The 22,842-nt window shown below is 31.0% G+C and overlaps 3 protein-coding genes across 3 annotated transcripts; 1 reads left to right on the top strand and 2 right to left on the bottom strand.

Annotated features, from left to right (window-relative positions):
* Window positions 1-1,075: 1,075 nt before the first annotated feature.
* On the bottom strand, window positions 1,076-7,863 carry LOC123667530 (F-box only protein 28). The gene is made up of 9 exons (XM_045601416.1): window positions 7,667-7,863; window positions 6,863-6,990; window positions 6,185-6,305; window positions 5,484-5,676; window positions 4,644-4,759; window positions 3,990-4,077; window positions 3,355-3,444; window positions 2,682-2,789; window positions 1,076-1,448 (listed from the first exon to the last, which is right to left on the bottom strand). Exons 1-9 carry the CDS (start codon window positions 7,748-7,750, stop codon window positions 1,183-1,185), a joined length of 1,194 nt encoding a protein of 397 aa, XP_045457372.1. The 5' UTR covers window positions 7,751-7,863; the 3' UTR covers window positions 1,076-1,182.
* A 2,615-nt stretch (window positions 7,864-10,478) lies between these two features.
* Window positions 10,479-16,961, bottom strand: LOC123667487 (zinc finger protein 888-like). Its single transcript, XM_045601381.1, has 3 exons — window positions 16,741-16,961; window positions 13,276-13,592; window positions 10,479-12,571 (listed from the first exon to the last, which is right to left on the bottom strand). The coding sequence occupies exons 2-3, from the start codon at window positions 13,570-13,572 to the stop codon at window positions 10,559-10,561; spliced, it is 2,310 nt and encodes a 769-aa protein (XP_045457337.1). The 5' UTR covers window positions 13,573-13,592; window positions 16,741-16,961; the 3' UTR covers window positions 10,479-10,558.
* A 192-nt stretch (window positions 16,962-17,153) lies between these two features.
* On the top strand, window positions 17,154-20,448 carry LOC123667488 (adrenodoxin-like protein 1, mitochondrial). The gene is made up of 5 exons (XM_045601382.1): window positions 17,154-17,378; window positions 17,448-17,499; window positions 17,951-18,057; window positions 19,239-19,379; window positions 20,147-20,448. Exons 1-5 carry the CDS (start codon window positions 17,282-17,284, stop codon window positions 20,248-20,250), a joined length of 501 nt encoding a protein of 166 aa, XP_045457338.1. The 5' UTR covers window positions 17,154-17,281; the 3' UTR covers window positions 20,251-20,448.
* The last annotated feature ends 2,394 nt before the right edge of the window (window positions 20,449-22,842 follow it).

The raw sequence follows: 22,842 nt of genomic DNA, 5'->3' as shown, positions 1-22,842 counted from the left end.
GGTCACATATAAATTTTATCGAGACCTGATAACAACTTTTTGAGTAATCTTTGATAACGCGTATTTACTTGAATATATTTTCGTCTTCCTACGTTGTATTACTTGTCGATATAATTGAAGTCAATTTTTTTCGTTTGCGAGCAAATACAATTATTTAGTGGACAACAATGTGAAAATTCGAAAAGGGGATTAGGTCCAGATAACCTTATTAGTAGTACTCACATACAGAATCCAAAAAAAGCAACTTAAAAAATAAGTAATAAACGGGTTGCAAAAATACGCAAAACAATTTTCAATCTGTCGCCAAGCGCTCAAGATCCGTGCCGATATAATACCGCATTTACACATTCAGAGATACATACTGGGACTTGTTTTTAGGACACGAGTCGAATAGAAAGAGAGTGGAGAGTGGAGCAGTAAAATTGTTCAATCTTTATCATTGAATAAAAATCTAACAAAAATTCATGATGTTTCTGGAATTTTACAAAGGTCTTTTGAATCTAAAGCATATTTGTCATAACTTTCTGTTAAATTTTCAGAAAATCTTAATAACTACATAGAATTTTTCTTACGTAACGTCAGCAAGTGATATGGAAAGTACAACAAATGCGTTATGATAGTGTTGCTTATTATCATATTTTCTGTTAATACTTTATTTTGCCACTAAAAATTCAATACAAAAGCTGTTAGAATGACGTCCTCTATTTTATAAAATTAAAGTAGAAATGAATACATACGAATAAGTTCCAGATATTTGGTCGTGTGAGGTAAGTAACGTGCGAATATGTGTAAATGCGGAATAACACTGATTTTTTTTTTATATTTGAATTCATAATATGGCAACACAATATTTTAACGGTATACATAGATTGTTTCCATTGGTTATAGTATATACGTACTTATGTACAGTATATTTAGACGAAAATCATAGATATAGAGATATCTATAGTATTAGTGTAAATAACGAAACATAATGATAATTACGTTTCCCTCTACAGAGTGTTAACTATGTATAATAATTATTAAAACTTTGAACTAATAAATGTTATTTAATACAGATTATTTACAATAAAAATTCAAAGATCTTAAAACGTTTGTCTAAATTTGCTTAGTTTTTTGACACAGAAAAAGTTTATATGTAAAGTAAAATACAGATTAAATAGAAATGCTTATTCATCTAATTTAATCTTTTTTTAGCTTTTTCGAAGATACTTCTTCGTCTTCGCTACTTGTTGGACGTTTCAATCTCCCCTCGAGAGATTTTGTTATATTTGACAAATTTCTAATTTCGTTGGCAATACCGCGTATTTTGGCCATTGTAGATAGAGCTTTTCCTTTGGGGCTTTGTGTTGAAGTTGAGGGTCCCGGGTTCTGGTCATTTTGTTCGCCGTCTTCTAATAGACTTGGCAACTTTATCAAGGGATTTCTTGGTTTTATATTCGGTAATACTATAACAAAAAAAATCATCTTAAATTACCTCTTTCAAGAAATTTTTCAATAACATCTTTTATATACAGTTTACATATACATCTAAAGTTTTACATTATTTAATAAAAATAATAATATATTTATTATAACTATGTTAGTTTCAATAATTGTGACAAAACAAATTATACTAAATCAAAAATCCAATCAAACTACACTAAAATTAAAATCATCATCAATTTACTAAAATTCAATTAATACCGAAATTTAAATCATCACCGAATTCAATACTAAAATTCAATCAATATTATACAATGTTTAAAATTAAAAACTAAAACAAATGCTGAAATTCAACCAAAATTACAATACTTAACATTAAAAACAGAATCAATACTAAAATTCTAACTAAAATGCAATTAAAATAAAAAACCATACAAAAATTAATATTAAAATTCAAAGAAAATTAAAACTAAAATCGAAATTTAATCAATACTAAATTTAAATAACAATTTCAATTAAATTAAAAAGTAAAATTCAATCAATTAAATGCTTAAAAATAATGAGTTACTCAATTTAATTCAAATAAAAATAAAAACATGTCAACATAATAAATTGTCTCAATATAATATATGTACTTTTTTACCATTTTTTTAAGTTATATTTGTTTCTAGTCTAAAGATAAGTCTCCTAAGTATAATCACTGTTCCTCGGAAAACACGTTATCGGGTCCGGTTGTTATCACAGATATCTGGTAGCATTAGTTTTTCATCTTAGGTGAATTATTTTCCAACAAACAGCGTAGCTTGTTGGTAGTATAAACTCCAAGCCTTCTCATATATATATATATATATATATATATATATATATATATATATATATATATATATATGTAGATGAGGCCTTCACACAGCAGTGGGTGTTCTCATAGGCTATTTTAGTTAAATTAATTAATTAATAACTTGCCAAAAGAATAAATAAATTTATATATTAATATAATTAATAATATATTAATATAATTAATAATAAATAAATTTATATATTTATATAATTTATTTTATTATCTACACGTGAAAACAACAAAGCTAGTACTAGTAGTATTAGTCCAGCTTTAAGACCGTCTTTCTTATCAATATTTCTCGTATAGTTGAGTAATAAAATGAGTGAATAAATAAATTATTTATTAATTAATTCTTTTTGAGAACTTATAGAAAAACTTTTATCATACAACTAGTTACTTATTATATTATTTTACTCACACTGATTTTTCTTCGACGTACCGATGGGCAGAACAGACAAATCCAATTTTATTTGACTACCAAAATGTCTGAGCGGTTGGGCACCTGGCGCAGTTTCAGTAGCTGTGGCTGTAATAAAGGAAACGGTATTTTATAAATTGTATAAAACCAAAATAATAATTTTTATAATTGTGTTTGTTCGCAAACGAAAAAAACCGACTTCAATTCATCACACATCGACAAGTAATACAACGTAAGTAGACGAAAAAAAATTAATAAACGCACTAGTCGTCACTAGAATTTTCGAGGGTTTCCCTCGATTTCTCTGGGATTCCAATCCATCAGATCCTGGTTTCCTTATCATGGTACCACACTTATATTTACTTTCTAACAAAAAAAGAATTATCAAAATCGATATCATCATAATTATCAATATATATATATATACGGTCGAATTGAGTAACCTTCGCCTTTTTGAAATCGATAAAAAATGTTGACAAATTTATTTATTTGGTTAGGTAAAAAAAAATAGCATATGAATTGAAGTAGGACTCATAAAGGAACATACCCATACCACGTGACCAGTTTTTACAATTTTCAACTCAAACGAAAATGAACAATTGGATTTGGTACAGTCGTTTTTAAACATTTCGGTGTTTTTTTTTAAATAGGTATGTACAGATTATACACTCACCAGCAATTACTTTCCCCCCGGCGGCTTGGTTCGTATGCGTCAGTTCGCTGTATTTTATATCGCATTCTTCTATACGCTTCTTGAGATCCGCTGAAAATAGAATGAATGATATAATCCTATCTTGCGAAAATAATATTGAAGAGATTCTTTATTATTAGAGAAAAACATTTTAAACAATAGCTAAGGTTGGAGCTACTATTAAACAAAAAGATAAGTACTATCTTAGAACACCATATATATACATACAAATATTATAATATTGAATTAAAAAGGTATTTTTTTTGTGCATTACACAAACTGTTTATACTTTATAGAGTAAGAAGTGATTAAGATCCTGGTTCTATAACAAAAGTATAATATTATGTGTCTCAAAAAAAAAACCATCTATTTGTTGAAACAATTTTTCTTAAAGTTAATGTTGAAATTAAATAAAACACTTAAATTGATGAACTTACTTTTTGCATGTTTCCAAGGAGGTTGTGCTGGTTTATTTTAGGATTTTCCGAATTTTTTTTACCAATTTACTCGATGTAATATTTTCATAAATAAATGCAGATGCAGATGACGCCACGTGTACAGCTAGTCAAGTTATTAATAGAAACAAACACTGAAATCTATTTGTGAAATTCATTTACCTATACAGTTTTCCTGTTGTTTCTGTTTTTTCTGGAAATCTCTAATTTGTCTCTGCTGCAGCCACGCGATGCGTTTGTAATCTAACATCTGAAAAAAAAAATAGAAGAAGCTGACCCTGCAAAACACTGTTTTGCTATATATATTAGTAAACCCCTTAATCCCCCCCCCCCCTCCCCCGTTATAACTTATGGTTATAAAAAATAGATGTTGGCTGATTCTCACACTTACCCGATATGCACACAAAATTTCATAAAAATCGGTCCAGGTGTCTCGGAGGAGTATTTTAACTAGCATTGTGACACAAGAATTTTATATATAATATAAAGTATATAAAATATATTCTAGCCTGCACCATATCAATCATTCAATATCAGTAAATCAACCAATCAATTAATCAGCAATCGACAGACCAATCAATCAGATAATTAACAAATTAATCACAATCGGCGAAAAATAATAATTAATATCTAAACTAATATTATAAAGCTGAAGAGTTTGTTTGTTTGTTTGTAAGGAAGGACTATTTTCAGGAACTTTTAGTTCGAATTGAATATTTTTTTTTGTGTTGGATAGTCCATTTAGCGACGAAAGTCATAGGCTATATAATATTATAGTACATATTTTTCTCAAATTATAGTTATATATATTCTTACCCGCTTGTGATACTTCTTGTACTGTGCGGCGAGGTACAGAGATAGTTTTGCGTTTAATATTGACCGTCGACGTAGTTGCGTTATTTCTTGACGGACCGCTATTGGGGCTAGGACAGCTGAAATTATTAATAATCAGTAATATATGAATGGAACTCAATTTATTGATTTTTCTAATACATAATGTAAAAAAACATGTGTAGATCTATAATTGATTGCGCAGTTAGCGCAAAGAACTCCAAGATTTATTCAGTAGATGTAAGTAACATTTTAATAATTATTGGTATAACAAATAAAGAAAGTCTGAAGTCAAACTATTGTAAAAAACACACGCCGATAATAAATCAAATATTTTATGTAGTATATATGGCATGGACAACTATGAGCTTGTGGATGTTGTGGCACATAACAAAACAAAAAAAAAAATTGGTGACGTCACATTTCAAAATATATCTACCTAATTAGTTAAATGGAAATAAAAATAGTGTCGAAACTGATGACTTCATCATCATCATCATTTCATGATAACTTCATCATCATCATCATTTCAGCCAATTCAGTCCACTGCTGGACATAGGCCTCCAAAAGTGCACGCCAAAAATGGCGTGAACTCATGTGTGTTGCCCATAGTCACCACACTGGGAAGACGGGTAGGTGACTGCAGGGCTGGTTTTGTCGCACCTAAGACGCTGCTACCTTAACTTAATACATAAGAATTTATAGGTATAAAATTATAAAATATGTGATGTCACAATAGGTATGGGTCCGAAAATCGTTAAATTCGTGATTGCCAAATTATTACTAACACTATTCGGCGATAATGAAAATTAACAAAATACTTACCCTGCGTCGGTCTCGGGGCCGGTTGTACAACACCTTCCTGTAATTTCCTCCTAAATGCGGGAGATATTTTGTCATCGAAATGTTCTATCGCCATACTGGATATATCTCTGAGTTCCTGTAACACCTCATGTGCTCGGGGCGGAGTTTTTGATGATTCAACTATGTGAAGGACTCGGATAATTTCATCAATTACCTGGAAATAAAATCTTATTTGTTACAAGATGATATGAGCTAACTACGTCACTAAATACAGTTCCTATACGTAATTCGATTCATGCATATATCAGTCTACTGTTACCTAAAACAAAGATATCACCTTAAAAACAAGTGACAATGTGAATTAACATAAAATGTTTTGTCTGTACTTCTGAGAAAAAAGCTACTTATGAAGATCCTATGCTAACTAATGAAGATTTAATTGAATTTTTAAATAAATTTTAACTATAGTTTTTAATATTCCACTGCTGGTCATAGGCCTCTTTTCCGATGTAGAAGAAGGATCAGAGCTTAATACACCACACTGCTCCAATGCGGGTTGGCGGTTATAAGAATAGTTAAAGTACAGTTAAGTAAGTATAGTTAAATAACATAAAATGTTAAGATAATCTTGATTTGTTTGGTTGATACGGATAGATGATTACATACAAAGATCAGTCATCTAAACGATAAAATTAATATAAATTTATATAGCGTTTATTTACCTTCCCAGGTATAAAACAACAAATACCATTGTCTATGAACTTGGAATATGTCATGTTGAGCATCGATATGCGAGTCTCTATTGACGCCAGGATGTCACAATGTCGAGCCAAGGGGTGATACCTGTGACAAAGCATACCTTTATAAAATTTATAATAAAACTTAATCCTATAAAAACATTTTAATATACAATATTGTTCAACAATTTTTTTAAGCCTGTGTCTGATAAATGAAAAATAATAATATTTACATGTCTGTTACTATTTATCAATGATGACAGTCTGAAATACTGAAAAAAATTCACAATCATAGTTTTTAATTACTATTTAACGGTGAATTAAGAGAAATCAGCTTCTAAAACTACAAAATCAAATCCTGTTATTGTCTTGGGTATAAAGCTAATATAAATGTCATTCCTACATTATTTAAACAATTTTTAACAGGTTAAGTAAGCTCATTCAGTTAGCAGTGTTTCATGTAGGTCTCAAGCTGTTTTAAGTTTGTAACCAATTCTGAAATAAGCTATATTGTGAATGCACAATATAATGACGGAGAAAACTTATAAGTTAAAATTAACCCTTTAAAGGGGAAGGAGTTTTTAGTGGTTTAAAACTTGTGGCTCGCTAGATCTGAACTTCATGAGAACCCTGATGCTAGCAGCATAATAAATTATTTCAAACCTTCGCTCCGATTCTCGTCGTGGTAGCTGTGCCTTGACATTTTTAAGAGCTAATGCATGCCGCCTCTCGATTATCAAAAAACCTCTATTCAGCAGCCTCATACATATTTCGTTAAATGTTTTCGACACCTGTAAATAGGCATACACAGCTCGTTAATAATATATAACACAGATATGGCTAATATCTCAAATATATTAATTTATCAAAATAAAAAATATCAGGCTAACTGTTTTTTAGTAAATAAAGAAAACAAAGCCACGGAAAATGATAGTAAGTAACATATATCTAGATAAAGCAATTCGGCTAAATTATTTTTTGTATGTTCCTCCAGGCTCACAAAAGGTTTTAATACAAAAAAAATTACAAACAAAAATCTTGACAGAACTAGTCTATCCAGGCAGCTAATTTTATAATAAAATATGTTTAATTCACACAAAATTACAAAACTGATTTAAGTATATAATAATAGATAATAGAAGAGGTACATTTATTTTGTTTTATGTAACATCTGAGCAGCGTTTAAATTAATACTTTTTTTTTCTTTACTATTTATTTAAATACCAAAATTTATCTAATGATTTAACGAAATAAAAGATTCGTTAAATTAATAAATAAGTAATATTTTCTCGTATTAAACATTAAACGTATTACAAAACTGACGTTAACTGGATGTAACGATAGTTTCTCGAAGGTACATCGACGGCGTTAATTATAGATCATAATTAGGGTTCTGCCGGATATTAGATAATTTTTGTCGAATATAGTAAAAAATAATTGTCATATCTATTTATAAAATAAACTTACCAGTCTGTTCTTAGCTATTTCATCATAAGATAAATACGAAAATATATTTTCAACCACGAGTACTGGAAGACTTAGCAAAGTCATTATTTTAAAAACGTTCGTAATACCAGATAAATACGAACTTATCACATTGATTTGTTTGAATATAATTAATTTATACTAAACCACTCAATGTTTACATGAAGGCATGATACAACAAAGTATTTAGTTTTCGCGACGTTTCTGTAGGATTAATATTATAGAAAATCGTCATCAGTCACCGAATATCGCTGTCGCAATCACATCGAACCATAAAATCCTATGACTGAAAGAGAGAAAACTAATGCAGGAAGCTTGGGCGTAATAGTACAAATAAAAATAGCTTGACAGTTGTATCAATGACCTTTATTACAGACAAAAGAAAATCAAGTATTACCTAAACTTAAATAAGGTTTTACCATTTTAATTGTAATTTTTATAAAATATTTATATCATTAGTTATTATTATTATAAAAAAGAAAAACTATTTTTGACAAGTTTTGCTTTTGATTTGTAATTTATATCCGCCTAAGGCCTCTGCTCGGGGTAGCTATTCTGTAAACAACCATTTCAATATCGAGCTTCACCTGAGTGAGAGCGCTCACTTCGAAAGCGAACCCACTTGACCTTGGTTTGGAATTCTGTAAACATTCGGTACGCACAAGTAAAGTGAAGTGAGTGTCGAATCGAAGAGCGGCAATCTAGAGCTGTGTTTGTTTTATCAATATTCTTTTCTTATAACTTTATTTTAGATTAAGTGCATGAAGTCAAGTATCAAGTGTCGAATTGTGATGAGTGAAGCGGTAAATCCTCTTACAGAATACCGAATTCATACTATTAATGTCAACGTTCTCAGGCAACAGGGTTCGAGTCGTCGCCCCACTCACAAGTGTGGCGCTACGGGACTGTCGAGTTTTAATGAATACCTACGAATTTGATATCTCACCGCGGATTCCGTAGTTAAGACACGAAAATGTTCTTACAGAATAGCACGGCTGTTCTTTCGTTCCTTATGCGGTAGAGTCACCATTATTCTGTAAAACTTTTAAGTGATTAATAACCACATTTTAATTTTATAATATAGACCACCACCACCAAAAAACATTGACTATTCCTACTCCTTAAAAAAACCCCTATGATCCCTCACTTTCCATAATAGTTAATCTAGTAAACTTTTATGATCTTGCTAGAACGAGGAAGATTATATACTTCTAACAGAAAAACGAATGTGAATCTACAATATTTGTACGAGACAACCGAGAACAGTCGTAAACGGTCTCCTTTATTCAACCGACTTCAAAAAAAGGAGGAGGTTACTCAATTCGACCGTATATATATATTTTTTTCTTTAATAAAACATATACAAACGTCATATCATACAGTCGTGTGACTGATATTACGTCACTTCCGTTATATATTTTTCTTACGGTTTTAGTATCACATTTTTTTCAGTTCGGTCGCCCTGCCAAATGTCAAGCCTGCCGTAAGGAAATTCGTTCCAATAATTATTGCGCGCGCCGCGCAAATGGTATGTTTATTGAATAGAAAATGTATTAAAATAATAGGTAAGATATAGATTTAAGCTCAAAATATTGTAAATAAAAATTTATTGAAATAAATGATTATCCGGGGGTGAGGCAAGGATCCACTGGCCAGCTATTCGGAAATAATATAAATAGGGACCCCATTTTGGGTATCCCAGGTCCGCGGTCCAGGTTCGCGGGACTATAGAAGTGAAAGGATCACATAGAAGCTAGGCAACGGTCTCCTTCTCTCAAGCGGAAATTCTTCAACGATACAACTGTGTTTTATTGAAGACTCCTGTTTCGTAGAACACGATAAACCGAACCAGCACTCTCTTCGTCAACCAAAGTACCGGCTCTAGAATAACAGACGTCAAAAATGCATTCCACTCGTTTGTATCGACTAGGGTCCGGTAAAATATTAATAATCTTATCGTAACTGTAATCGTTATTTAAAATAAAAATCGTTAAAAAAAAGACAACTACATACATAAATTTTGTCCGAATAATGGTTGTGATTCTTATATTCTCTATGAAGGTAGAGCACGCCAAGAAATATCTCGCTCATAATTTGGGGCAGGCCGACGGGGTAAGTACCTCGTACCTTACAGAAAATCACAACTAAAATAATAATACTATTCTTAACTAATGTTGTGTTCTTGTGATAAGTAAGGTAGCCAAAGCTATGAAGAAAGATCAACGCGCTTGCAATGGTCTTGGTGTGGCAAGTGCAAGCGTCCTTAAACTACGTTATCTGCATAGCATCAGACGGATCGCACGATTGATAACAACACTAAGGATGCGTTTCCACTGACGTAAAGTTGACCAGAATGATGATCCAGTTGATGGTAGCTGGATGTAAGTGTATGTGGAGTTCATTGACAGACTCAAAAATTTTCCATATTTATTGAATATTGGATGGAGTTTTTTATGTGATATACGAAAGAACAGCTCAACTTCACATCGCCTACCTTCAATGAAAACACATGCCACTTTTTACTGCTACTTGCGGCTCTACTCCATTCATTGTAGATACAAATTCGCTCTTCACAATCTATCTTTGCTAAATAATAAATTGCTGTTATGACTAGAAAATATTTCTCATCTCTAGTCTCTCTTGTCTAGGAAAGTGGCAGGTCTACTCGACATGGACTAAAAAAGTAAATTAAAAAATTAATTAAATTGCGAAACAACAATTTTATCTAAAATAGGTTAGAAGCTAAAGGGTTTCAGCAAAGTAAAAAAAGGAAACAGCTAAAAAAAATAACATATAATTATCTGTTTTTAATAAATCAAGTTTATAAAGACATAACACCAAATATTATTTTAAATTTTCAAAAAACTTTAACATTTAACTGAATGTTGGGAGATCACAATGTTTCTTCTTAACATGGAAACGTAACGACGTATTGTACTTAGTTGCGAAAGGACAGACTTCGCATTTAAACCTCTTCTCTGAGGAATGTTTATATTTATGTTGAACTAAGTTCGCTGGCAATATTGTTGCATAATCACATTGATCACAGGAGTAACGTTTTTTACCCGTAACATGGGCTTCTTCATGATATTTTAAAATATACTTGTTCATCGTCTGGAAAGGACATTGGCTGCACTGGAGTTTCACACCTTGATCAGCATGCTTTCTTTTATGCTTTTCCATGGCAACTTCATAGAACGTTTTGTATTTACAACCGGGGAAATCACAGTTGATTGTGGTCGCGTTTTTGTGTCTCAACATATGTTGTGTCATACTGGCGCGATTATTCGTTTCAAATTCACAATATTTACACTGAACTGTTGTATCAGTATGTAATGCTTTCAAATGCTTCTGCAATTCATTCCCTGGTATCAATTCACCACACACTTGGCACTGCGTTTCAGGTACTATTTGATGATTCTGCTCGTAATGTAATTTCAACTGTTCCCAATTGCTATAATTTTCGGGACATTTCGAACACTGGAAAGTGTCAGGAATTTCGATTTCTTCCTTCTTAACTTCAATCAACGACAGGGCGCCTATCTCACCGGTCTGCGACTTTCCGTGTGCGATATTTATGTGACGACACAACTCAAATTCGTCGCTAAACGTTTCGTTACACTGATCGCAACTTTGACGATCACTTTTTGGTTTGCTCATCGGATGTTTCAATAATACGTGTCGTCGATAACTTTCCTTCGCTTTGAATATCTTTTTGCAGAAGTTGCAAGTGTACGAGACTTTCAAATGGACTTTCATGTAATGAGGCTTTAGTTGTCGTTTATCGTGGAAAGTTTCATTGCACAAGGTACAAACAATTGTTTTCGGTGACTGTATTTTATGCGTACAACGCAAATGTTTGCACAAACCGCCTTGAGACGCAAACACTAATCCACATAAATTACATTCCTGTATCGTTCTTTTGTGTGAATGAGTTAAATACATATCCCTAGTTTCGAATTGTTTATCGCATACGTCACAATACGACCCTTTATCGTGTTTTCTTCGTATATGTCGCTTTAAGCTTTCGATTTTGTCATAGGACAAATTGCAGATTCTACATTTGAGACGAAAATCTTCTTTCAACGCATTATGCTTTCTTCTCATGTGAAGCTTTAAATAATTGAGCGAGGAAAAGACTAGGGGGCATTCTTTACAAGTAATTTCTCCAGTCTCTTCGTTTTTGCAATTTTTTAACAGCATTTTAGTTTCATCATCTGGCTTCCCATTGTCTTCATCATCGACTCGATGTTTCCTCTGAACGTGTCTCGCATACGTTTCTCTTTTCGTGAAGACTTTTGGACAGAAGGGACAATTATACCACTGATCTATAACGGGCTTTTTCTCATTCGTATGTTTTCTCTGTATATGTACAATGAGACTTCTATATTTGTCGTACGTCAAGCCACATTCTTCGCAAACATGTTTGAACGACTCCTCAAAGGATCCATGTTTTCTCCGCATGTGCATTCGTAATCTGGTCATACCTTTGAAAACTAACGCACACACGTCACAAGTTCTCTCTTCGCCGTCATCATTCGCGGAATCTGGACCGTGTTTCCTTTTGATATGGGCGACGAGACTATTCTTTTGTTCGTACGACATCGAACAATAATGACATATATATTTGAATGATTTTCTGAATATTTTATGCTTTCTCTTCTGGTGCATTCTAAGTGTTTTTGTCGTTTGAAAGACTAGATGACAAATTTTGCACACGTAGTTTGGGGCTGGAGTCGGACCGAAACCTAGTACGCTTTTATCGTTTATTATGCTTTCAAATGTTAAAAGGACTGCTTCGCGATTTTGTTCTTCTATTTTCACAGCTGGCTCTTGACTATCTTCACTTTGTGGACCTTCTACCATCAAGCCATTATCATTAGCAAACTGAAATTAAAAAAAATGTATTTAAGTACATAAGTATGCATGTAGTGTAGCTAAGACAATGCCATTTCTCAAGATAAGCCGAGAGTAAATTTTATCGAGTGCTACTAGATACGGTTGCGACAAATCACAATCGGAATGCTTAGGAACTTGCCTCAGAAGAAATAATAAGAATGTTTGAATCGTGGTGGCTTCTATTTCGAATCTTGAACGAAAATAATATAATCTCATCCAAGGCTGTGTGTAAAGCTTTCCTCAAAAAAGTTTTTATTTTTATTTTTATGACTCAAAGTTCCTAGAAACGTAGAATAGTTTTTTTTAACTTTTTTAAAAAAGCAATAAGTTGGTAATTAAGTCTACTTAAAAGAAACTATAGGAAAAATAACTCTTTTTGAAGTAACACTTCTTTACGAACGCTTAACTTCTTGAAGCTGTTCAGTGCATGACGAGAGCGTTACGAAAAGTGTGATCGGGCAAGGCGAACGGAAGTTGAGAGGAAATTAAAAGTTAGTAAGGATAGAAAGAGAGAGTTTCATAAGTTTTACTTCAGTAGTGTGGTATAAAGCACACTTTTTTTGCTTATCCACTTTTGTTTCTATTACACATTTGATCATATTTCCCTTTTTTTCTATTCATAAATGTATTATATATATAGTTCTTAAATAATACTGGCAAATTTTTAATGACATTTAAAGTAATGAGCTTACATCATTAAAGTCCAATTCTACTTCAATATTTTCAACTTTTATATTGACTTCTGGATCCAATACTGGCTCGGACTCTGTGTCATTGATTGGATCATAAACTGTAGGTGTTGGTAATGAAACTTTTTCTTCGATATCTTTAAATGGATCCTCCTGTTTTTTCTTTTTTTTCTTCTTTTTAGTTTTAATTTCGTACGTCATCGGCTCCTCTGGTAAAAATAATGTAGGGTCTTTCCTGTCTTCATCGTGTTTTTCAATTTTTATATCTTTAACGTCTATTTTCTCTTCTTTTATTGACATTTTAAACTATTTACATTAACCTGGAAAACAATAGAGTTATGATTATAAAAACTATTACACATTAAAAAAAATATATAGTACAAATTAGCTGTACTTGTAGGCATGGTTCTTGATCGCTGACCTTCAATTTTATTTCAACATTTTATAAATCTAGACATTAAATGAGTACTTAATAATTTTATTGCTTTATTTACATTTTATTTATTATCTATTTTGTACCGAACAAAAAATTTTATGTTTTTTTATTTATGTTATTTTATGTTTGCGACCACACAAGTTAGTTTTCCTTACTCCATAACAGAGTATTTGTGACCCACTGCCACTGTGTACGAACTGCCAAGTAAAACTACAATACGAAAAAGCTAATTCATTTCTAAATATTCATATTAGTATATTTTAGGTACCCTTCTCCTACACGGAGAAAGAGGTCTATGTCCAGCACTGGGATTAAACAAGCGGGTAACCATTTTTCTTATTATTAACATTTTTTCTACTTATAAAAATTCCGGCTAGGTCTAAGAAGGTTATCCCAGTGTCAAATATAGGAATAAAGAAAATTATTGCTTGCTAAATTTTGTTTGAATAATTAATAAACGCTTCACACTCAACGCCCCCGTAGGATTTCCTCCTGGGTCCGGAAATACACAATACACAAGCACAACGCCCAGACCACGACAAACATCTATATGGCCGATACAAAAGTCTGTCATGAGCGGGAATCGAACCCGCGACCGCCAGCACAACAGCCAGTGCTATGACCGCTGCGCCAACGCGTCGTAATAATTTGAATAGTAAATATGTTAACTACAAAAGGATTAATCCTAGTGCTAACCTAAGACTTGTGAGGGAGCAAGAAGAACTTAGTTTATTGTACTAGTGGTTACTTATAATATTTTAACTACGGTAGGGCACAGCAGGAAATTTCCTGCTCAAAATATGGAGTAGCCCAACTGGGGTAGTACCTCATCCTTATAGAAGATCACAGCTAAATAATACTGTTTTCAAGTAGTATTGTGATTCTGTTGGTGAGTAAGGCGACCAGAGCTCCTGGGGGAAATTGGGGATAGGGTCGGCAACACACTTGCGATGCTTCAGGTGTTGCAGACATCTATAAGCTACTGTAATCGCTTACCATTAGGTGAGCCATACACTTGTTTGCCGCCCTAGTAATATTAAAAAACAAAAAAAAAAGATGCAATTTTAAATGATGCAAATATATTTTGCCTTCTCAGATGATATGGAAATGTCTCAAAATATTTAAAAAAATACTAAAATTAATTTCAAATTATATAGCTACTAGCTGCCTCAGCAAACATTGTCTTGCCACTAAACGCTATTTAAAAATAGGGGTTGATGGAAGAAGGGTGAAAATTTAGGCTTGTGTGTATTTTTCAACGCCAAGTCATAATAAAATAAAAAATAAATAATTAATCTAAAAATTAAAAATTAAATTTTTAAGGTGGACTACCCTTAACATTTAGGGGGATGAAAAATAAATGTTGTTCGATTCTCAGACCTACCCAATATGCACACAAGAATTTTATATATTAGATAAAAGAGACAGATCCTATTTTCTTTTAATTTGATTAACATGTACCTGTAAATTTATTTACCCTCAAAACTATTTAACTGCAACTTTTATTTCATAAATGAACAAATCAAAAAAAGTTGCAATATGTATGTATAATTACAGTTTACATAATTATTGTATGTATTTTGTAATATGTATTTGGATTAAATATGTAGAAAAAGTCTGTCACAAAATATAATATAATCAGTAATATCGCTGGCCCCGGGCAATAAAGCGGTATACGCCGGTTACACCCTTTTTAATGTTATTTAATTTTTGGCTTCTCTGAGTATCAATCTATCACTCTTATTTTTTTCAGTTTTTTTTATTAATATTTTGTTAGAATAAATGACAATAACCGTTTTATTGCATGGATAATTCTCTTACGACTAAGCTATGTATTATTGCATTATTCTTAAGAAAAATAACACAAAAAACCGGTGAACATCTTTACAGTAATTGTTAATGATCTTGCGATTAAAATAGTATCATCTATGAATTGTATTATACATTTTTTTAATTATTTCATTAAAAAAATATACGATTTGTTTTTAAAAAATTATTTTTAAAAGCTTAAATTGGTAAAAAAATAGCTTTCATTTGACATATTGAACGTCTGTTTTGGATCACTGTACACTGCACTATAAACAAATTAGCTTCTTTTATTTCTCCTGTAAAATTTGATTTTTTATATTACCGCTTTATTGCCTGGGGACAGCGATATAGATGAATGACAAATTGTTTATAAATGAAAAAAGTAATAAAATTATTTCTGTGAGTCAAATTGTATGTTAGATAAACTACCTACATTCACCAATTGTTTTATGCTTTAAAAAAATCTATTAAACATTTAGTAATTAATTCTTAGTTTATTTACTTGTTTGATTTTGATTCTTATCAATACCAATATAGTATCATATAACTATAGTTAAGACATATTAAAGCCTGGCCTATTGACATAGTTGGCCGTGACCTTACTTTCCACTCCAGGGGTTGTAGGTTCAATTCCCACTGTGAGTCTGGCTTGAATGTTTACGAATGGGTATTTTAACTAAAACACAGGCAAAAATAAATTGCTTTTTTTAGCTAAAAATAATTGTAAAAAATTGTATGATACATATTTATTTATAAAAAAAGCTATACAATTTATGGCCAAATGTGAGATTAATCTTTTACTGTAATTATTTTTATTTTGTTTACGGTGATCATAGTTTTCAAATAAACCAACATATAAATACTGATGTTTTCTGGAAAAAATCAAATAAGACATTTTCTAAGAGAGACTGGTACATTTTTAATATTGTTTGAACAAACTGATAAGAAGATGATAACGAAGTTGTAAATGAATGCAACTTTTTATGGCGATAAGAAACAACAGAATACATATGTATACAAGTAAAAATATACGCCAGCATGGACATAACTTGGTTATAGATTTGGTTATAAGCTTATCACTATTCATAACAAAGGAATCATCAAATCGTATAATGAACAGTCCGAAATTTCGATTTTTTTTTTATTCAATCAAGACGAAAGCATCAATGTTTCTTCTTACGAATGGTATTGCGAAATACACGTCATTAGATCGTAAAACTTACCTTATTTTTCTATAATAAAATTCTATCACCAATATTCACAACATAAGATACTATGGCCGTATTTTAATTTGTTAACAATAAAACCTTAAACTAATTTCATTATTTTTTATCACCTATTCGTCTTCGACGCCTTTGTGGCAAAAATCAATAACTATATTTTTTAAAATCATTATGAAAAATGGGCAATATGGATGTGATTATTGACGTTTTAAAAGAATGTGTATGACATTTGATAGGTGTTGCTGTAAATTAACTTAATTTAATATTATTTTAAAAATAATCAAAATAAAAGTATCTGATAAGAGTAATTAAAAGCTAATACAGCAATATAAGTAAATATTTTCCCCAATTAAGTATGAAATTACAGAATTAAGAGATTTAAAAAATTGTCTCTTTCCTTTGACGGCTATATGTCAAAACATGTCAAAAATTGCAAATTATCAACCTTATCACAAACCGTGATCACAAATTTCTAACCTATAAACAAATATTTGTTTATGTTATTAGAAATAAAATGATAGTTACAGTTTAAAAAACAAAAATGTTTCGAACACTTAACTTTCTTTACAAAACATGTAACATTAAAACGGTACATACATTAACGCGAGTCCAAACGAAGTTTTTTAGCTTATCTTCAAGTAAAGTTTACTTTTTTCATTTTAAAATATTTTTTCTAATCGAAATAATGATGTAATAATATATTCCAGGTCTAAGACATGGTGAATATGAATGGCAGGATCCAAAATCAGAAGACGAAGTGTGAGTTCATTCAAATATTTGCATAATTATTTTTAAAAAATCTTCATTTTTAGTGTGTCCTTTAATATGGACTAAATTACATCATATTATACATTTGGCTCAAATACGTCACGTACGCTACGTCAAATTGTAAACTGGTACAAATGTTACAATCAGTAATCTTACTTTATTTTTAAATACCAAATTAATCTTAACATTTAGTTATGGTTCATCATCATATTATTGTGATTTGATTAATTTGGGAGTTAGTTGAAACAGTAATGGATGAGATGCTTCTGTATTTTTAAATTGATCGATTGTTACATATCTTAAATATATCAAATCGATTTATTAGGGATAGCTTTTAATTTTTGTTTGTGCAAAATCAATTCAGAAATGGTAATGAAAATTAGAAGTAGTGGTAACATACTTTTATTGTAACATCACACATTATGCATAAAAACTTTTCCAGTGTAAATGTTGTGTATATAGACAAGGATGGAAAGAAAACTAATGTACGTGGGAAAGTCGGAGACAATGTGTTATATTTAGCACATAGATATGGTGTGGAGATGGAAGGTGAGATCTAAAAATCATTGTTTTTCCATTTAAATCAGTTTAAATATGTTTTTTGTTAATATCATTTTGTGTAGCCTGTCAGCGCAGTTTGCAGTGACCCTGTTTTCTGTTCTGGGGGTTGTGGGTTTGATTCCCGCTTTTAGTCAGAGTTTGATATATGTGTTTATTAATATGTAAGTATTATTTATATGTATTTTTCAAAAAAAAAAACAGTGTGCTCTAGACAACACGACTGAAGTAAAACTTTGCCTCGCCTGATCACTCTTCACAAAATTCTTGTCACACATCCACCAGCTTACTCCCCAAAAATGCGTAAGAAGTTTTACTTTAAAAAATATGTAGCTATATCAGGCGGTTGTTACCTATAACAGCATTAATTCACAGCAGCCTTTCGCAGTTCACTACTGGACATAGGCCTCCACAAGTTCGCGCCAAAAATGGCGTGAACTCATGTGTGTTGCCCACAGTCACCACGCTGGTCATTGCAGGGCTGGCTTTGTCGCACCGATGACGCTGCTGCTCGTCTTCGGCCTGTGTATTTCAAAGCCAGTAGTTGGATTGTTATCCTGCCATCCGTCGGCTATATAAGTTCCAAGGTGGTGGTGGAGGAACTGTGTTATCCCTTACTCGCCTCTTACGACACACACGGGAAGAGAGGGGGTGGCCATATTCTTTGATTCCGTAACCACACAGCATTATTTATCATTTACCAAATAAACAGTATATATGGAGCTAAATAAGAATAAGCTACCAGAGGGAATAGTGACTTCAATTCAAGAATAGATTAGATCCATTTCTGAAAAATATTTGTCTTTTACATACTAATGGATGTCTTTGGATACAAGCAGTTATCCTATATCAGTTATTTCAACTGCCTGTCTGAATAAATAAAAATAATAATATTTTATTGTCCTCTTGTTGAGTAACTAAGCATAAGTGTCATATGTAATTTAATTTTATTAAGTAATAAGTAATATCTAAATTATGTAAGTGTCCTACTATGAGACTAAAAACATTTATTAAATGGTGTTGAATGGTGTTGTGTGTGAACAACAACAACAACAACATGGTGTTTATAATTATCATTAATATTTTATTATGACTGTGTCTATGGTAAAGATATTTATTTACTTACAACTTAAGTGTTCTTGTTATACTAAAATTGTTTGTTGTTTTACAAGGTGCTTGTGAAGCATCACTAGCTTGCACGACATGTCATGTGTATGTACACCAGGATTATCTGGATAAACTAACTGAACCCGAGGAAAAAGAAGATGACTTGTTAGATATGGCACCGTTTTTGAAAGAAAATTCTAGATTGGGTGGGTAGAAATGTAACAAATTTAAGACATGTTGTATGATTGTTTAAGATAAAATTATAATGATAATAAATAGGAGACCAAAAATATTTTCAACAAATATTATTTATAGATATACGAATAACATCAGTTTTACTTAACTTGATGGATTAGTTTGAACATGACAGTATTAAGATTTACTGATAAAGTCTGCTCATTGAGAAAGACTGAAACATCAAACTACACTGTATGCAAGTATAGTAATCATTACAATTGCAGGTGTAACAGTACAAATAGTCTAGCTTAATGATATACAACTAAATTGTGGAACTATTTATGTGTTTTCTGGATTTATTTAATTTAATGATCCTTAATAATAGTTTACTAAACTATTAAAATGTAACTGTAATAATTCATTCTGAATTTCCATTTTACAATTCTGTATTAAATTACTCTATGTGGTGTACAATAAAGAATAAATAAATAAATAAAAAAGAAGTCTACAATTTAGAGGGCAACACTAAAATATAATTATGATTATAGTCAATAATTATAACAAGTCTTAAATTAAATTTATATTATAGGTGAATGATTTTGATACATAGTGCATTTATATTATTTATTTATAGTTTATTGTTCATCACAACTATGTGATATATTAAACATAATTTTAGATAGTTGGAGTGTGTAGTATAATGGGCGGACTTATGTCTATTTAGCAATTCTTCCAGACAACTAAGTATAGGAAGAATAAAATTATTGATGTTTTATTTTGCTATTAATATTTTTAGGGTGTCAAATCACACTGACGAAAGAAATGGAAGGAATGGAACTAACGTTACCCAAGGCAACTCGTAATTTCTATGTCGATGGTCACAAGCCTACACCACACTGAAAAAACACTGAACAGTTACAACCAAGTTTCAGGATTTGAATATCATGAATTTATTTGAACTAATTACTCTGTTTTAGCTTCTTTTTAAAGATGTTTCTTGTTGATCAGTTTATAAATACTGTAAATAATTGATTTTTGTTTTATCAGAAGATAAGTTAATGTTACGGTAGTTGAAATAAAATATATAAAATAAGAAAAGTGTTTTTAATTTGTATTTTTGTCTTGCGCTTGTGTGTTTTGCAAATTGCTCATAATAAAGATTTTTATCGGCCATACAGATGTTTGCTGTTGTTGGATGATCTGTGGTTTTTGTGAATTAAATACCTCGTCAAAAATTAATTATTTGAAAATAGAATATTTTAAATTTGACAAGGGTTCGCTACCTTACAATATTCATCTGTTGTTATAACATAAGTAGGTATTATTCTTATGGTAGTCTCTCACATATAGGTTTCAAATTCCATAAAGAAACACCTTTATAGAAACCTAATTTGCAGTATTATACACCCTAATCTCCTATAGCTGTGTTTAGGCCTTGTGCTTGTCTATTGTGTTTTCTCATGTCAAACTCAGGAAAAAATCCTTCTGAGGGCCGTAGAGTGTGGACTGTTTATTATTAATTTTCTAGTAAAATAAGCCTTAGAAAGTACAATAATATTATTATTATTTGTGATTGTAGACAAATATAGTTAAGCCAATACTTATTTCATTTTGAAATTGAAAAAAGTCACTGATACGTAAAATCTTCTTAAATAGTTAATATTTTCGTATCCCTCTTTACTTCAAATTTTGCAATCAAGCTTTTACAGAAATTTCTATGGAAATACAATTAAAATTTATTTATTTAAACTCTTACTACAAAAGAAGTTTTAAAAAGGTAATCTTCTTGTACATACTCTTTACCTTTAATTTCTTCTTGCTTATAAGAAGAACGTGTAAAAGTATTTACTTTATTGTAAAAAAGCATACCAAACAACTTAATCTTAGCCTTAATTATTTGATAAGTAAAAAATTTAAAACTTTCATATTGTCAAAAGTATTTTTAAAATATTGTTTTAAAATTTATCCCCATTTTAAAATATTGTATTCTTTTGACAATCACTAAAGTTGCCTACAGAAAAAAATACAAGTGATTGTATAGTTGTATTGAACTATTGACAAGAAAATTAACAATTTGTTATAAAACAGTTTTGAAAACCTTAAGTTTTTTTTTGCAAAAATAGCATGTATATTTATTTTTCCATATAAAGTTCTTAAATATACACGTAAGTAATGTCTACGTACTATAACCTCTTAGAACGTCTGTTTTATTTCTAACATTTCAATAAGTCAGTTATTGAAATATAAAGTAAGACAAGACATGAAAAACATTATTTTGAATTAGAAAAAAAACTGGGGTAGTAGCACTAGTAACTCAATTACGAATACGCAATAAATTATTAGTAACTGTGATGTAATATGTAGGTAGTTCAATATACGGGTAATATAATTGTTCATTTCAAAGATAAATAAATTGTAAATATTTAATTTATTAAAAATTACAAGTATGGTATTAAAATAAAATGTCTTTTTTTAAATGATAACGATTTATTATATGATATCAATAATTTACACAGTTTTATTATTTAGTGACCAGAACGGCAACATATGGTAGAAAAATATTAAACAATGTTGGCACCTATTTTTTAAATATTGTTTGTGAATAACTTCTATGGTAAAAACTCACAACAAAATAAAGATTGTCTATGGCGTAAGCGCTTAACGCCGCGTTGTCGTTCTCATTCATTCGATGCTTGTTTCAACCCATTCGTTCTTTCAGTCTGCTCGCAACCTCAGGAGGAGGTGGATTACTCGTTTTCTTTCGCTATAAAACGCGTTTCGGTGTGATTTGTGTTTTTATTGTGGTGTACAATGGCTTACAACGGTGGTAGTGGCAAGAGACTGTGTTTAGGAACCGACCTGGACGTAGAGAGGGTAAGTTTTTAAAAATTAATCTTATACGTTGATACAAATGAAAATGGCCGTGTTTTGTCTGATTCTCACCGTCATGTTTTGCCATATATGTACGGATTACATTTGTATATTTACAGTTTACGTCGAATAACGTATGACAGAGATAGTGGTTTAATATTCAGCTGACTTTCATGTTGTCATTTGCACACTATGTTGTTGATTTTGGATAATTTGAGGTTACCAGACTGACACATGACAATATTAGGCGTTTTATAGTTAGATAGTGGACACAGTGTAAATTACTTAAAAAAATTTAACATTTCATCGTCCGTATGAACAAAAATAGTCGGTTGTCGGACTGTCAATTATTGTGATTGACATGCCTCGGTCATTAGGTCTGGCGTTCCGGGCGGGAAAAATTCTCGTAATTTCGCTAACAATGTCCTCCTTTTTTAATTGTTATGAAAATATTCCAATATATACATTTTTTTGAATATTTTAATTTAGACGAGTTTCGAAAGTAATAAATACTGTATTTGAAGTCGTAAGAATACGTGAAAAGAAATTCCTATACGCTTATCGTTCAAGTTGCAAGTGCATGAAGATAACTTTGAAAATAAATATAAGGATTTATTTATC

The sequence above is a fragment of the Melitaea cinxia genome, chromosome 28, assembly GCF_905220565.1.
Source record: "Melitaea cinxia chromosome 28, ilMelCinx1.1, whole genome shotgun sequence".
In the NCBI taxonomy this organism is placed as follows: Eukaryota; Metazoa; Arthropoda; class Insecta; order Lepidoptera; family Nymphalidae; genus Melitaea; species Melitaea cinxia.
Note: the sequence above shows the minus strand (reverse complement) of the source record. Positions and strands in the feature narration are given on the sequence as shown.